We start from the raw sequence: 18,062 nt of genomic DNA, 5'->3' as shown, positions 1-18,062 counted from the left end.
TAGTGGGTGTTTCCTTCAGACAACTAGCATAACAGCGATGCTGCCTTCCCACAAGGTGGGGTGGGATTAGAAAAGGTCGACCCTAAAAATGCACACCTCACCCTATCCCACGGATATCCGTCTCCGGCCATAAGGTCTGAACAAGTACGGAGCTAACACAAATATTACCCACAAAAGGGTCGTGTGTGATCGGCCTCAAGCAGTTGTCCCTTGGGCACTGCGGTCACTCAGGTCACTTAGTCCATCTGTAACTCAATTTCCCTTTCAGGTACCTCTGGAAGAATCCTTTGACGGTGTGGGCAATCGGGAAGTGGTAACCGCCCTCATACCTATAACAGCACTCAAGACCACTGTATTCATAATCAGTCTCCTTGATTTCCTATTATTCCTTCCACCTCGACTATCAACTCTAAATTTCTTCCTCAAGTGTCACCATGGCCAATGATTCTAGTGGGCGAAATACTGTCTCAGGTTTACTGAAACCTTGCTCCAAACCACACATTGGAGCCTCCAACGTACTCACCTTATTTCAAATCGGCCAACAGGCCTCCTTGACTTAGACCCTAGAATCTCGTACCATTGATATATGCTATGTCTCCAAAACACGCATACAGGATCCTAGTGTGGTCATTCACTTGACCTCACCTAGCCCAAACGGGGAGCTGACGAGATGCACTTTTCCTGTATCTGGCGACCTGGTGGCAAATTTTCGTGAACTGATGGGTGCATACATAGCACTTAGTACGAGGACAGAACAAGCACTATTAGAATGGATCCCGGGTAACAGTCACCTATATGCTGTTCGGCTGAACAGCTCCGTTCGAACTCAGAAGGATAGGGACACACGTCGTTGCCTTTTCGTCGTTTCTGCCTACTCTCCTACTGACTGCAGCCCGGATGAAGTGAGAGATGACTGTTACAGAAAGCTCTCCGAACTTCAAAAAGCTTTAAATTCGTAATCAGTGTGGGTTCAAAGATCCTACATGAAATATGACCTAGAACGTATAGGTCTTGTGGGAAACATGATACTTCAAGACAACCGATTTGGAGTTTGATTATACTCACATTTTTAACTTGAATCAACTCGCGAAACTATCATCTGATGTCACCGGCAATATATATCACACTTCCATAGGCTTCCCATTTTATTAATATTAGGTTTGTAAGGTAATATACCAGTATTCCATTTTCCTACCTATTCAATTGAAGAAAGAATATAAGGATACCAAACAAAGAAATTGTTTGAAAGGATTCGAAACATATTTTCGATTACTTGTCTTTTTGAATTTACTTAAATATTTCTATTCAATATAAAAATTTTAAGGTTTTTTTTAATGAACTCTCTTCAGCCTCTAACTTGAACAACCAAAATATTGGATTGAATAGTTACACTAATACTTTGGCTTCCAGACCACGGATTAATGGCACATCTGTAGGAACTGGCAATAGTGTTGTTGCTGCCGCAATTTCAGCTGCTGCCGCTGTAGCTGCAATGTCAGGTTCAGGAGTCGTCAATAATCATACTTTAAGTGGACTATGTCATTTACCAAGTTTACATTCCAGTAATTTATCGGGAAACAATTTAATTTTAAGTCAGAATAAGTCATCATTATCACCGTTATCATCATCTACAATATCTACAGTAACAACGACATCTATTCCATCGTTGTCATCGTCAGTCTCATCATCATCATCTGCAGCTCTAGTTAATCTTCTTAAGGCCCAACATCAACAACAGAATTTAGCGGCAGCCGCTACAGCTGTTGCTTTACAACAGCACAATCAATTGAATGGTACGAACAGTCAAAATACTCAAGCTATACTTGCTGCTCTTATGCTTCAAAATCTCAATACTCCTAATCAACTTATCAAACAATCTTTAAATAGTCTGTAAGTCTGTGTACATATATAGTTAGATAAAACGTTTTAATAACTAGGTGAACGAATTGTGTTTTAATTGATGTTTTCGAATTTATTTTAATTGTTTACCATTGGAGAAAATGACTGGCTAAAGGTTAAATACAGCTGATAGGCTATATAATGATTTTGTTTTGTGTACAGTGAGTTGTTTATTATCGTAAGAAATCAGTTTTAATTGTCTCTATGAAATAAAGTGAACATTTTAAATATGGTTTATGTTTTATGCATGTGAATTTATGAAGGTTATGCTGAATTCCTTTGTAATATCAAAAATATCATTGAATTATGATGTATCTCCATGACATTTATAATATTGAATAACAATTAGATATATTACAGTATTTGTGTATGATCTTACATACATACTAACACCTGTTACCACTCGTGAAAGAGCATAAGCCGCCCACCATAACTCTCCATCCAATTCTGTCCTGGCTATTCCTTTCCAGTAGCTATTCATCCTTTTCATGTCTGCTTCCAATTATCGTTGCAGTGTGCTCCTTAGCCTTCTTCTTTTACGTTTACCTTCACGACTCCAAGTTAGTACTTTGTGATGCAGTTTGATGATTTCTATAATGCATGTCCTATCCACTTCTAACATATTTTCCTAATTTCCTATTCAGCGAGAAGCTGGTTTGTCCTCTTCTACAATAGGCTATCGCTGTTGGTATCCGGTCAACGGACATTGGGTATCTTGCGTAGATAGTTGTTCAGAAATACTTGTACCTTCTTGACAATGGTTGTAGTAGTTCTTCAAGTTTCACCTTCGTACCATAAAACTGTTTTGATGTTAGTATTGAAGATTGTGACTTTGATATTAGTTGACAGTTGTTGTTAGTTCCATATGTTCTTCAACTGTAAGAATTCTGCCCTTGCTATTCCACCTGTAGTTCTTCTAGGGCTACTACCGGTCCCAAACTCGGGTAAAAGAGGAGAGTTGGACATGGGTTCAGCGTCCCCATCCCTTAAAAACAACCTTGTTGGAAAAATAAACGCTAACCAGAACAAATAAATTATTTGTGTAGAATCATTTTCTTATATTTCCCCTAGTTGATCGATGATTAAATTTGATGAACGAAAGGATTACATCGGTTGTTAACAATTTTATAGGTTAGCCGATTATTCAGGATATCATTCTTGACCTGTGTACTTTAGTTTTAACATTTATGACTATGATGTGACTTTACACATAGTTGAAAAATAGAACCACTGATTCTTCATAAGCACAAAAACATAATTCCAACGATTATCTCCGATTGTCTATTTTTAAAAGTTTGCAAAAATAGTATAAACAAAGTGACAAACTTCTCATACTTATCACTATTAACTTGTTTTACGTTAACGACGTTTGAAATGCTTCCATTAAATCATTTAGTGATGGATTAATACCTCCATTGATAATGAGTGATCTACAGTTGTTTTGAAGTGTAAAAGTGAAGTGTACTAGGAAATCAAAAGTTATTCTTGTTGAAGTTACCTCCGAATGGGTTACAGATTCAATATTTAACTACTGGATCATAGATTCAAACTCTATCTTATAGACTTTAGCTTGTTAGTTTGTTTGGTACATATGTTGTGAAAGAACATTCGGGCAAGAAAGACCAATTTACTGTTTGGTGCAAAATTACAGTGTATTCGTAAATTATTAAGAACAAAACGAAACAGCCGTACGGTGTTTTCAGGTTTTCCATGGTGGTCTAGCTTTGATCGACTCATGAATTCAGCTATTAAATTTATTATTCCTTATAAAATTACAGAATATCTTTGACAAATATGAGAACCATACGTTAAATACTTCATTTGCAAGTCTTCAATCAATTGTCCTTCACATTCAGTATGGCTTTTTAATTCACAATTCCTTTTCTGTTTTCTTCAACTCAATCCTCTTAGCCTTCTGTTGCCATTGCTTCCCACTTATGGTTGGTATTACATACTACTTATGTGTGTCAACATATGTAGCACACACGTCATGTAGTTTAAACTTACATGAAACATTTATATTAAAATGGAAATTTGATACCTAGAGAGACGTTTCTTAAAATGCACTTAACTTTATTCATTGAATTTTAGTTCATTTCCATTAGAGAATGCCGTTTCAAATCTCCCACTTCAAACGCAGCCACAACAATCACAGACAGCCATGTTCAACAGTAGTAATAGTAATAATGGTAACAATAATGTTAATTATCCTATTAATAATGTTGGTACCAGTAGTCCTGGTTTTAATCCGCTTGCTTTACTCGGAATAAGTAATCCAAACATGAATCAATCAAATATTGGCTCTGATCTATTATTAAATCCTCAACATATTCGATCATATCAAATGCTGAAACAAACACTTGGAAACGTAAACCCAATTATTTCAAATAACCTTCCTGTAAGTTTTCTTCTAAAATATCATACTGTTTTAAAGTGAATATCTACAATACACACTTTATATGATGTCTGTATAGTTTGAATCTGGCATCATGAAATAGTTATTGTAGAGAAATAGCATCTAAGGTTACTTGAGACGAAGACAAAAACTATAGTCCATTGAAGCTTATAGGTTATAGAGGATTTCTTTTATGTCTGGCCTAAAAATATCAAACTATATATCTTTATTTTGCGCATAAAATAACAGTCACAATGATCCTATTTAAGTTATGGACTCTTCAGGGAGTGTATTTATTGTAAATCATTCCTAAGATTGAGCCTCAAATCTCCAAATCTTGTCACAAATCGTTTTAAACTACATCGAACTGTATGGATTATTTATATGTCCACTCGAATTTAAGATTCATTAAGTCTTGGACTCAAATCTTGATGTCCTTTGTTTTGGACTGCAGGATAGTAACTTCTACTTCCCAGATAACTGTTAATCAACACTCAAATTTCGTTAGTCTATATGTGGTTGTTAAATTTCACTGAGTTAACTGATATCTAAACTACTATCCAGCGCTACTTCTTGCTTATTCAAATGGTTTCACGTCGTAAGAACTTTCCTTATGCCAAAGTTTTAAAACAACCATCAAGAAGACATTCTATCCTGTTGAGCTGTTCATCACATAGCACAAAACCTATGACTCCACAAAGACTTTAAAATCGTATCAGTGATTATCTTATATCCTATCACGTTTTCCTGTTCGCATGTACATTGTCAATGTATGCGGTGAGGAATGATCGAATTATGTATTTTTATGGTAGAAAAAGGTTTGCAAAAATGACTTCAGACTCAGTAACGCAATCTCAGGTATAAGCTCAGAAAATAGACAGCTATACTCTTCTATATGAAGGCATAAAACTGAAATACGACATAGGATTAATTTTAAAATATTTTATGAATCTTTATGCAAAAACTGTTAAGATTTCATTCTTAGGTTTGTGAAAACCTTCTGGTCGTTAGGTTGTTCGAGTCTTTTTTGTATGCGTCGGAAAAAAAGTTTTTTTTGCATTTTGAACCTGCTGTTTACTTTATTGTCAAGATATTTCAATGTTTGGTAAATGTATCATGTTCTGCTGCACACTTCAATAAAATAGGATTTTCAACATGACAAAATTGATATTTATAATAATAATAATAATAATAATAATAATAATAATAATTATTATTATTATTTAAACACATAAATATTGGTACAAGGAAGCACCAGATACATATGCGCCGCACAAATCTCATTTGATTTGTGTGAGGGCTGTGATACTGCCCAGGTGCCCAAACTGAAGCATACGGTTTTCTTAGGAGGCCACACCACGAGCCTTTGACCTAAAGATCTGATCCACAAGGCAGTGGAGCATCGTGGGGAGATGCAGTCCCATGGTAGCCAGTGACCAACGATTGATTCATACGCCATTTGTTCTCTCAGGATACTGGAACCCATGTTCACCATTGGTTTAGAATCAGGGTTTTGCAACTCCCCTAGGTGAACTTCCGTGTTCACCAACCCGGTTAAAGCACCGGACATTCGCTTTTCGTCCTGTCAATTTCGTTAACAACACCCCTGCCTCGAGAAGGCAGTGAGTAGGTCTTCCTTGACAGAGGCTATATACACGTGGCCATGTGAGAGCATTTGGAGAGGGAGAGCGGACTCTCCCGACTGTCGCCCGTACCAGGGCATTTGGGGGTTATTTATAATTGATATCCACCAATTATTTGATACCATATTACTCTCTATACTATGAATAAATTCTTCACTGCCTAATGCATTGGGTTACAATGTATTTTTTGTGGCATGAAGTACCGGATACTTTTAAGGAAAAGCAACCAAGGTTCATCTTTTGATCGTTGAAAGGTATTTAAAGTGATCACCACTTTGGTGGGACAATCTACAGAGTACTGTATCAAAACATCTAACTGACTAGATTAAATTGGAAATGTCAATTACCAAGTGTGAATAAAACTCAAAATCCTCTGTTATCACTGTGTACATTGTCTTTCTGTTTATTTATACATATTTATGGTCTGAATAGAAGGTCTATAGAGAGAAATATCTCAAACATCCATTACGGTTGACAGTTGGTTTTCAATAGTTGATACGTATTTGTTTCAAGGAGAACTATCGTATCTGACACTCCAAGATAATTATACTATATACACCAGTTCAGTTCTGTGGCAAATCACAGCTTTGTAACTTGGTCGTTGCGGAAGTGGACGTTGTTCTATTTTTTAGAAATTTTGATTGTAGGTAGTGTTATAAACATGAAAGTGATACATCGCTGTACTGACTAGGTACTGAGTCAATTATCGAGAACCTTTTTTATGTTTGTATCCTCATTCTTTATGCTAGATGAATGCCAGTTATACTTTTACAACCTCCTAGGAAAGATTATGAGATCATTTTTAATAAGCAGAACTGATAAACAATCATGAGAGGATAGCATATTGCATCATGGAGACTATTTTTCTTCTATTTATTGTGTTCCTACTCATAAGTATCATATACAATCTAGTTAATAGTTATTTTTGTCTAATTTTCTTTTTTAATTGTTCTCTTTGAATAGCTTGCTACTGCCCCATTCTTAGCTTCAAATCTAAATTTTCCCACATCACAGATTGCTTTACCGCTAATAAATCATTCTAACAATGGACAAAATTTAAATCTTTTCACATCATCTTTATCACCATCATCAACATCAACATCTATTGGATCTTCAATTCAGTTAGGAACAAATTTAGATTTAAATTCAAATGAAACTAAATTATGGTTAGCTTCTCTGATTGGTAATAGTAATAGTTGTGTACAATCAGACCTAACTAATAATAATTTAACTAATCAACTTTATCAAATGTATAAATCTAATGCAAATTTAAATGATACTACTACTACTATTAATAATAGCAGTAATACATTAATGAAAGTCAATTCTTTGTCAAAGACACAATTGAATATCAATGAAACTAAAGCCAACTCATCAAATACATTGACAGATACTACAAATACTGGTATTTCACAAATTCATAATATTTGCAATAATCCTACTGTTATTAATAATCAAAATAACAATAATGATAATCGAAATAAAAATAACGAACATACTTTAACGTAAGTTGATATAAAATTTATCAATATCTATTGAGCACTCGTTTGGGTTGGTATTTCTGTTATGTGTTTTCTTCCGTGTTTCTCATCAATTAACATTATTGATAATTTTCATAGTTGAAAGCGTGAGTCAATTGAAGCTAGACCACCAAGGAAAACCTGGAAGGGCTGGACGGCTGTTTCGTCTTATTGTGGGACTCCTCAGCAGTGAGCATCCACGACCTCGCCTCGCGAGATTCGAACCCAGGACCTACCAGTCTCGAGCCAGAATACTTAACCGATAGACCACTGAGCCGGCATCCGATAGTGTTTATGTTTAACTCCAACCAATCCACGAAGTTAAGCAACCGTTCACCAATTGTCTTCAATGAGTTCCTATCTCACAACAGACGTGGTTTGAACTCCACTGGTCACTGCTTCTCACTAGAACTTCAGGATTTACCTCTCGAAGTCAGTCACCAGTGAGCATATGATTATAATCAGAAGGGGTTTTGTGGAGATTTAGTATTTTCATAGTTGCGCACTGCTGAGGAGTCCCACAATAGGACGAAACGGCCATCCAGTGCTTCCGGGTTTTCCTTGGTAGTCTAGCTTGAATTGACTCACGCTTTCAACTATGAAAATACTGAAATCTCGACAAAACCCCTTCTGATTATTGATAATTATTGTACTCAAATATTTAGACAGTACAGTGACTTCTTGTTAGCTTTGAAACTGTAGTCAATTAAATACAATTTTGTACCAGTGAAAAAACGTCATCTATTGAAATCATGGTCATATAGATAGGGATGGTTCTGTATGTTCAGTTTTAAAATTATTTGAATAGATACGGTACAGTAGTAATTCCAGTTTAGAATGCCAGTTATTCATTTCTTTTTAATTCTCCACAGTTGTTTTACGTACATTGACTTGTGTTACAAATGGTTTGTATATCATATTTTTTAATATGAGATGATATTTTCAAAGATAATGAGCACAGAAAAGTTAGTTTACTTGATCTGAATATCTTCTGTAAGTTTTAAAAAAGGTTGTTTTAAGTTATTTGGGTTTTATCTATTCAGTGTCTTCTGTGTGATTGAATGGGTTCATTAGGTATAATTTTTAATGTTTTATCTAGAAGTTGAATGCTGTAGGTTTCTGGTCATAGATGTCTTTAGAGTATGACTTGCGAATAGTGAAATGACCGAGTGAGCAATATCTGAGGTTAATCTCAGGATACTGGGTAAATATATTAAATCGGTTGATAAGGTTGTAAATATCCACTGAGGTGTCTAGAATGTCTTACGTATCCTCAACCACCTCCTACACCAACGGGTGATGTTAGTTGGTGTAGAAGTAGGTCAGAATAAAACTCGGTATCTTCAAACCAAAACATAGCATCCGTCCATGAAATCAGTTGTTCTTGTTGGTCTGAGCCATGCTGGTAGATAAAAAGTGCTTGATTGTGGTTCACACGATAATCACGATCACTGTTTGAAAACGCCCTAGGGGTTGACTCAGATCGATCACGGTAGCATGCGTATTCTCCTCCAGACCTTCAGCTTTCGACTATTGCTACAACCTTGAAGTGGTGGTCGGGCTAGCCTATCGTAATGAACCGATCGAGCTATACTGATTGGAACAATCGTTCCTCAAGGCCCTACCATGCCAGACAGGTTGGTTGAAGAGAGGTAAGACTAAAATCAGCAAACACAAGGTCCGAAGGTGAACTCGTACTGCTGACTGTACAGAGGTGTGACGGCAGTAAGGTGTTTCCTTCAAACAACTAGCGTGACAGCGATTCTGCCTTCCCACAAGGTGAGGTGGGTTAGAAAATGTCGACCCTGGAAATGCATACCTCATCCTATCCCACAAATATCCATCTCCGGCGGTAAGGTTCCAACAAGAACGGAGCTAGCACTAAAATTACCCACAAAAAGGTCGTGTGTAACCGACCTCCAGCAGTTGTCCCTTGGACACTGCGGTCACGCTCTCAGGTCATTAAGACCACTTCTGATCTAATTTCTTTTTCAGTTAGCTCTAGAAGGATCCTTCCACGGTGTGGGCAACCCTGAAGTGGTAACCGCCCTCATACCTCTAACAGCACTCAAGATCACTGTATCCATAATCAGTCTCCTTCTTGATTTCCTATTATTCCTCCCACGTCGACTATCAACTCTAAATTTCTTCCTCAAGTGTCACTTATGGCCAATGATTCTAGTGGGCTAAATATACCATCTGTTTATCTGGCGCCCTGATGGCTAGTTCTCGTGGAATTGCAGATGTAGGCATGGCACTTAGTACGAGGACAGAACAAGCACTATTAGAATGGATCCAGGGTAACAGTCACCTATATGTTGTTCGGCTGAACAGCTCCGTTCGAACTCAGAAGGATAGGGACACATGTTGTTGCCTTTTCGTCGTTTCTGCATACGCTCCTACTGACTGCATATATATATATATATATATATATAGTTTTGCGCGCGACCTACTGTGTCGTTTCTTCAGAGGGTTTATTTATTCTCTGAAGAGTTAACTTGCGCTAAGATACCGAACGTCAGAAATTCAATCTTCTATTCATTGGGATTATTCTAGTGAGGCAAATATTGTAAAATTTGGAACTGCTTTTAAGATTATTATCTATATTGTTACAAATATATCATTATACTTTCATGTTTAGAAGTTATTCTCAAGTAAACAATATTCGCACTAAACTCGGTCGGGAATCACTTACTTGAATAACGAGAAGTTTGATTTGTGTTACCGTCGTCTTATCTGCTTATTTTTGTTGTTTTTATCTTTTTTTTCTAAAGACCAAGTCTTTCCAATTCAATTAACACTTCAAAGAGTAGCGTTTCAAACTTAACTAATGTTTTTTCAACACCTGGAACCACACTTACAGATGCCAATAATCTAGTCAATGTTGCTGTATCCTCTTTGAATCCATTTAATTTTGGATTGACTCCATTAACTGCAACTCCTTACAGTCCTAACTCATATCTAAATGGTAATGCTGCTGGTATATTAACCGATTTGTTTAACAGTGTTCCAATACAACAACAAACACCATCTCTATCAAACAATTCCGCTCTATCTGGATTTGGTTCAGCCAATTGTTTCTGGCCATTAATTCCATCTGTATCCAATCTTACTGTTCCTGCTCCTGGTTTAACTACACCATTAATGATTGGAAGTCAAAATCTCTATCGTAATAGTGCTACTACCATACCTCGTTTCTCTACTTACTAATATTTACACGAGTCTATCTAATATATATATATATATATATATATATATATATATATATATATATATGCGTATGCATTTAAACATTCTGCCGTTGAAAGTTAAGTGTTTGTTTTACTTAACGAATAATATTTGGCGGACATTTAAGTTTCTCTTTTTTTCTTCTTTTCTCATTCAACATTATTGGGTAGATAATTTTATTTTTTAAATATTTCTGCATGTATATTTTAGATAATAATAATAATACTACTTATCTTATATATTTCAGCTATTCTAGTCTTTAGCCATGATGACATAATCATTTGGCTTGTTATGTAATTAATTAATTTATTGATTGATTGTTTGTGATAAATTTTCTTTTCTTTTTTTGATTCCCTATTTATCGAATATAACATTATTGTCTTCTATTCTTCTCTTTAGTTATTATTTAAAATCAAAAAAGTTTTCATATTTTTCAATTTCTTAATTTTAATTTTAATATAAATTTACTTACTACTTATTTAACTTTTTAGTAAATAATTAAATCTTAATTAAAATGAGAGACAATAATTTGTTTTTTCTTGTTTAAAGTATAGTGTTGTTCATTTATAGTTTTATGTTATTGTGATTAGTAATGGTTGATCAGTATTATCATTTACATGATACAACAATATACAATGATGTATAATATAACTGTCATGCTTTTTGTCGTATCCCAATATTATTTTTAATTTAGTTACAACAAGCTAGCCCCTGCCTAAAAAAATGACAGTGAGCTCTTGGAAAGGGTTCAGAGAACAGCAACTAAGCTGATTCCCGGAATAGCGAAGCTCCCGTATGATACTAGACTACTGGCCAAGCTAAACCTATTCCCGCTGTCGTATCGAAGAATCAGAGGCGACTTGGTTACAGTTTTCAAATTTGCACCTGATATGCCCTCATTTTTCTTGTCTTCCAAAACAGAAAATTTACGAGGGCACTCCAAAAATGTTCACAAGGCCAGAACGAATTACTTGTCAGCTGAATATCGACTTTCCCATCGAATCATCGAGTGGAATTCATTACCTCATCACGTGGTTGAGGCCCCATCTGTCGACTCTTTCAGAAGAAAGTTGGATCAACTGAGAGACCATCATTGCCAGGACAAACACAGGCCATCAAGCTTCCTGTCCTTTCCAAACTGAAACTGAATATATATATATATATATATAGTTATAATGACATTAAAATGTACTCTTGTTACTTTCAATGTATTTATGGAATAATGGTATGGCATAGATAATATTTAACTCCATTTGGAGTCCTTTAGCATTATTGTAAAGAAAAGTTGGAAATAGGGTTATGACCTTGCTTAGTTAAAGACGTCCGGTTAAAAGGAGCATTAACTGGAAATAAGCCAATAATCTCGTTTAAGCTGCCATGAGAGTTGGGAGGTCCATCGAAGGCTTAAGAGAGAGAGGCTAGTAAGACTGTAGATCATCACCTACTGATGACCAAACTGAAAGAGGCTAAAGAAACGCTGGACGATCTAAGAACCAGTATTAGAAAGTTTGATACACCTTTTCTTTGAAATATTAGCAAGCTTAGTGAGTTCAATATAGGTCTTGGCAATAATTTTCAAATCTCACTAGATTTATTAGAACATGAAGTTATCATAGATAACATCTAAGAGTGAATCTGATAAGCAATATGTTCAATATGCTAAAAGGGCATGAGCCTTCAGAAGTACCAAAATAGGGGATGTATCTTTGTAAAAAAGTTCTTCAGCGTGAATTTAGTACTATATAGTCGATAAAAAAGCAACTGACAATAGCATCATCATCGATGGCCTCAAAGCAGCGTATTTAGAAGGAAATCTTATATACGTCAATTTTCTTTCAATACAATCGAACGACATGGCTCCTGCACTTATAATACCTCACCCGAAAGCCAACACGCACCTTGATACTACGGCAGTATCTGAAAATAAACTTAAAACATGTTCTGGAGGGACAGTAGGAAAGACGACCAGACACTGCTAAACATAGCAGGCTATCACAAGAGTGTTTACCAACGACAAACTCTTTGGGTTTAAATTTCTGGCTGGCCACGTCGTAGGGTCATCACTACTCACTAGAGGGGAGTGATCTGCAGCGGTAAATAAATCCCCAAAATCAATAACTCTGTAAGTGATCGACATTGGATGCTGACCACATTAGTTTTAATAGACTCACCTAGCTAAAGACGCCCGGTCATGCATCCGCACCAGATCACGATTGGTAAACTATCAAATATATCTTCAAATCCCCTTGCTTCTGACTTTTGATTTCACTGGGTAGGCACGATTCAATTATAGGTGTTGCTGGTAAAGTATTGTCAAACTAAAATACCTGCAGCGTCTTCACGCTATTTATTCGCGCTACTTTGCATGCACTTCTAGTACATGAAGTGCCCTCTGGTCAGACACAAACCTCCGAGCATGCGATGCCTTTAATATGCGGAATTTAATGGTCTTGAATTTTCAGGTGTTGAGTCGGCTTCCGGAGAACTCCAACAGAGCTTCCAGAGGCCCAAAATGAGCCCCAGCCAATCAGAGTACGATGGAACATTCTAGAGTTCCAATGTGGCGTGCTACTATTGGTCGGTAGCATAATATGTCGTTAATGGATTGGCTGGAATAGGATGTCGATTTAATATACGCTAACATCTATAAATACCTATGATTTTCTGTACAAAAATGAACCTTGCAGTAAAGTGTTTCTCTCATACTCGTGTCTTCTCTCTGGTGTTCAAGTCGCTGAGTAGTTCCAGTCTGGGGTTATCTGAATAGCTTAGGATCTGAATATAGCGTTCAACCTACAAGAGGTATCAGTGGCGACGGGAAAATTACAATGAATATTTCTTTGGAGCAATTAGAAGCCTATATGGCGCGTCAAGAAAATAAGTTTGAGGAGTTCCAAATTAGAATCATGGAAACCCTGATGCAGAAATTCTGCCTGTCCGAGAGAAACCCTGCTTCTAGTGAATCACAAGTATCACATACTGATTCAGTCATTATTGCCATCTATGAATTTAATTTTGATGGTGTAGCAGGTATAACCTTTGAGTCGTGGTTTAAGAAGTATGAAGATTTATTCTATATTGATCTTCGCAACCTGGATGACGCTTCTAAAGTCGGAATACTTCTGAGAAAACTTGGGACTGTGGAACATGAACGCTACAGCAACTTCATTCTTCCGAAGAACCCCCGAGATTTTAGTTTTCGTGAAACAGCCAAAACCCTGTCCCAAATCTTCGGAGAACAATCATCTCTATTTAACATCCGTTATCAGTGCTTAAAGTTAACGAAAGAACCAGGAGATGACTGGATGAAACATGCAGGAACTGTGGACCGTGAATGTGAGAGTGAGGATACCACGGATATTCTAGTTTTGCAACTAGCAACCAGTAGTATCTTCTATAATCGTTCGTTCCCAGTCGAATAGAAACCAGAAGTCAGACGAGGAGAGATAGGAAAGATATATTTGATACGTTACCAATATATCGAGGAACCTTTACTATAAGCTGGCTAATGAACGTAGGAGCTGTGTCCCACGCCGTGTTGCAACGTGATCTGGTACGGATGCATGACCGAGAGCCTTCAGTTAAACAAGCCCACTTAAACAACGTGGTCAGCATCCAATGTCGAACACTTAATGAACTATTGATTTTGGGGAATTATTTACAGCTACAAGAGGTTCAAATTGTCATCCATGTCTGAGGACCAGTTTAAATGCTTAGCATTTATCTGTAGCCTGCGTTCACCTGAGGATGCTGATATCCGGACCAGAATCCTAAGCAAACTTGAACACTGCCCTAACATGACCCTGCAGGAAGTAACTACCGAGTGCCAAAGGTTAGTGAACTTGAAGCATGATACCTCAATGGTAGAAAGCGGTAACTGTTTCCATAACGTCAATTCAGTCAAGAGAAAATCCCTGCAAGGTTCCAGCACACGTAATTATCGTAATAACGGCGACAAACCATCATCTCCATGCTGAGCATGTGGGGCGAGACTAAAGAACATGGACGACCTTTGAACGAATCTTAAATGACCTTGAGAAATATTAGCCAATCAGAAGACAGTTAGCATACGGTAAAAATATATTATACAAAACTCAAAAATTGAAGGGGATACTGTTCTTTTACATGAATCAAAAACTTATCAAGGTCAGATATAGGTTCAGAAGTTTTAAAATCGTAGTGCATCCGGCACAGGAACTCATCCTTGTGGCTCCATAGTAGTCAACCTCTGGAACCATGACAAAGTCCCGAAAATTCTTTTAGCCTCGACCACATAGTTTCAGTGTTGTCGGTATGTTGGTATGGTTTAGGGTTTAGGATTAGGGTTAAGGTTTAGGGTTAAAGATGAGACTATAAATTATGGACGACATTTGAGCGACGCTAGAGTGAATCTGAGAGTGTCAACGTAATAACTAAGACTAAATGAGGGTTATAAACCTGTGTGAAGAATTCAAATTATGATTTACAGTTCATGGTTAAGGTTAGGAATTATACTTAGGGTTTTCATCACGAACTGACATCAGCTATAATGCCACAACTCTATCCAAATGTATAATTGAATTCCGCGCCAAAATCTCATGATAACTTATCTTGTAACCGCTTAATTATCATGTTTTCTCTAAAATCCGTTGTAAACCGACCGTACGTAAGCGTCAGGTACCGAACTTAGCGCCGTGACCTTGAAAACCCGCGAAAGCTTCTGATTGGCTCGTCCATGTTCTTTAGTCTCGCCGGTCTGGCGCAATAACGAAAAGAATATTGGTATCACATAACAAAGCACGAAGTTGCCGCCAAAGAAAAAACGTAACCTTGAATATTAATAAACACCGTACTCGACTTCAGCTTGATACTGCTTCTGATATTACTTTAATAAGCCCAGAAACTTGGAGGAAGATTGATCGACCCACGGTGCTTCGGACAACACAAATAGCACACAGTGCATCAGGTGGAAAGTTAAACATTGTTGGAGAGATACCTTGTATTGTGTCTAGAGATGCGGTAACAACAAATGCAACAGTATATCTTACAAAGAAGCCAGCACTCGACTTAATGGGGCTAGATCTTATAGAAACACTTAACCTAGCAGACCACTCTATTAACAGTATCTGCAAACGAATCACAACTTACAACACCTCAGAATGGAGTCAGAAAAATGCCATGCTACAAAAACACCAAGACGTGTTTAAAGAAGGATTAGGGGAATGCACGAAGGCTAAGGCAGTGCTAACTATAAAACCTGCAGCTACTCCCGTTTTTCGACCTAAAAGACCTGTACCCTATGTTGCTCTTCCAATAGTTGAACAGGAATTACAACGACTTCAGCAAATGGGTGTTATCGAGCCTGTGAACTTCTCGAACTGGGCTGCACCGATAGTGGTGGTCAAGAAGTCGAATGGAAGTGTCCGTCTATGTGCAGACTACTCCACGGGATTAAATGAAGCTCTAGAGTCCCATCAGTATCCGTTGCCCTTACCGGAAGATCTCTTCGCTAAGCTGAACGGTGGCAGATATTTTGCGAAATTGGACTTATCAGACGCATATCTACAAATCCCGGTATCTGATGAAAGCAAAGATCTTTTAACGATCAACACACACAAAGGTCTGTTCCGGTATAACCGTCTACCTTTTGGGGTGAAGACAGCGCCCTCTATTTTTCAGCAAATTATGGATACCATGTTACAAGGTATTCCAGGGGCAGCAGCTTACTTAGACGACATCATAATTATGGCAGTAGATAAAATGGACCTGCAGAAGAAACCGGACCAGGTACTAGAACGCATAGCCGATTATGGTTTTCGCCTCCGAGCGGAAAAATGTGACTTCTATATGCAGCAAGTACGGTACCTTGGGTTCATAATAGATAAAGACGGAAGACGACCAGACCCAGAGAACATTGAAGCAGTGAAAACAATGCCTGGACCCAGGGACATTACCACCCTACGATCATTCTTGGGATTGGTCAGCCATTATGGTACCTTCCTCCCTGATCTCCATCGTCTACGTGCTCCACTAAACAACCTACTACAAACGAATAAGAGATGGAATTGGTCTGCAGACTACCAAGCGTCTTTCGAGAAAATCAAGCAACTCCTGACTTCCAATCTATTATTGACACACTATGATCCTTCGCTGCCGATAGTCGTCGCTTCAGATGCTTCTAACTATGGTGTGGGTGCAGTTATCTCTCACATTTTTCCTGATGGGTCTGAAAAAGCTATCTCACACGCTGCCAGATCTTTGACAACGACAGAAAGGAACTATAGTCAGATTGAGAAAGAAGCCCTATCAATTATCTTTGCAGTGAGAAAGTTTCATAAGATGATATATGGCCGACATTTTACTCCAATAACAGACCGTAAACCACTACTTGCAGTTTTTGGGTCAAAAAAAGGTATTCCTGTCCACATAGCTAATCGACTCCAACGATGGGTAACCACACTTCTGAGTTACGATTTCAACATCAAGTATCAGTCTACTACCGCCTTCGAGCAGGCTGACGCATTGTCAAGATTAATAGGCTCCTAATCAAAAACCCCAGAGGAGACTCTTGTAGCAAATATAAAAGCCGAGGAAGAAGTTCATCGCGTATTGGATGACGCAATCAATGGACTCCCAGTAACCTTTGAAACTATCAAGAGGATCACTGAAAGTGATAAGATACTGAGCACAGTCAAATGCTATCTCTCGACCAAATGGCCAAACAATCGCCTTGACGGAGAACTTTAGCAATATTTTCGTCGACGGGACTCACTAATGGTTGTTGACTCGTGTATTATGTCCGGTGATCGCATTGTTATTCCGAAGTTATTACGTCACAAGGTTCTCAAGCAGTTTCACAGCGGCCATCCTGGAATAAATAAAATGAAATCGTTGGCTCGTAGTTATGCTTATTGGCCGTCAATGGGCAAAGATATCGAGAATAAATGCCGCATTCAAGCCGCTAAAAATCCTGTGAAGTGCGAACCTCAGTATTGGCCTGCGCCTGCAGGACCCTGGGAAAGGATTCATACAGATTTTGCTGGTCCAATCCAAGGAAAAATTTTTCTAATTGTCGTAGATGCATTTAGTAACATGGTGGTTGGAGGTGGTCAACAGGAAACCCTGTACCCGGGTTTCGTGCTACTTGGCACTCGTCAGCAAGGTGTACCTGTAATCTTGAGGGAACTGATGCTCCCTGGCGGATTCGATCCCGTGTCACTCGGCTTCACAGTCAGAGACGTTACCATTGAGCTATTCGGGCCGCGACCAACCTCCTGTAGGACTGAGATCTAATCACAATTGATTGATCACTGGGTGGTGATCAATCTCATGCGTGTCAAGTCCTTAGTGCTGATCGAATGCTATCGATCAAGTTGCAATGTGGCCACCAGTCTAGGT

General features: G+C 37.8%; 1 protein-coding gene across 1 annotated transcript in view; it reads left to right on the top strand.

Annotated features, from left to right (window-relative positions):
• Smp_138880 (putative ataxin 2-binding protein (hexaribonucleotide binding protein 1)) overlaps nt 1–11,287 on the top strand; it is a gene marked incomplete at its 5' end in the record, with an annotated part of 30,454 nt that extends 19,167 nt beyond the window's left edge. Inside the window, 5 exons of the mRNA XM_018798053.1 lie at nt 1,350–1,890; nt 3,991–4,297; nt 6,901–7,342; nt 8,391–8,422; nt 10,266–11,287. Coding sequence (XP_018653033.1) covers nt 1,350–1,890; nt 3,991–4,297; nt 6,901–7,342; nt 8,391–8,422; nt 10,266–10,667 — 1,724 coding nt within the window. The 3' untranslated portion in view covers nt 10,668–11,287. The remainder of the gene's footprint in view (nt 1–1,349; nt 1,891–3,990; nt 4,298–6,900; nt 7,343–8,390; nt 8,423–10,265) is intronic.
• Nucleotides 11,288–18,062: the final 6,775 nt, after the last annotated feature.

The sequence above is a fragment of the Schistosoma mansoni genome, chromosome 6 (assembly GCF_000237925.1).
Source record: "Schistosoma mansoni strain Puerto Rico chromosome 6, complete genome".
In the NCBI taxonomy this organism is placed as follows: Eukaryota; Metazoa; Platyhelminthes; class Trematoda; order Strigeidida; family Schistosomatidae; genus Schistosoma; species Schistosoma mansoni.
This window is presented reverse-complemented; position numbering and strand designations above follow the sequence as displayed.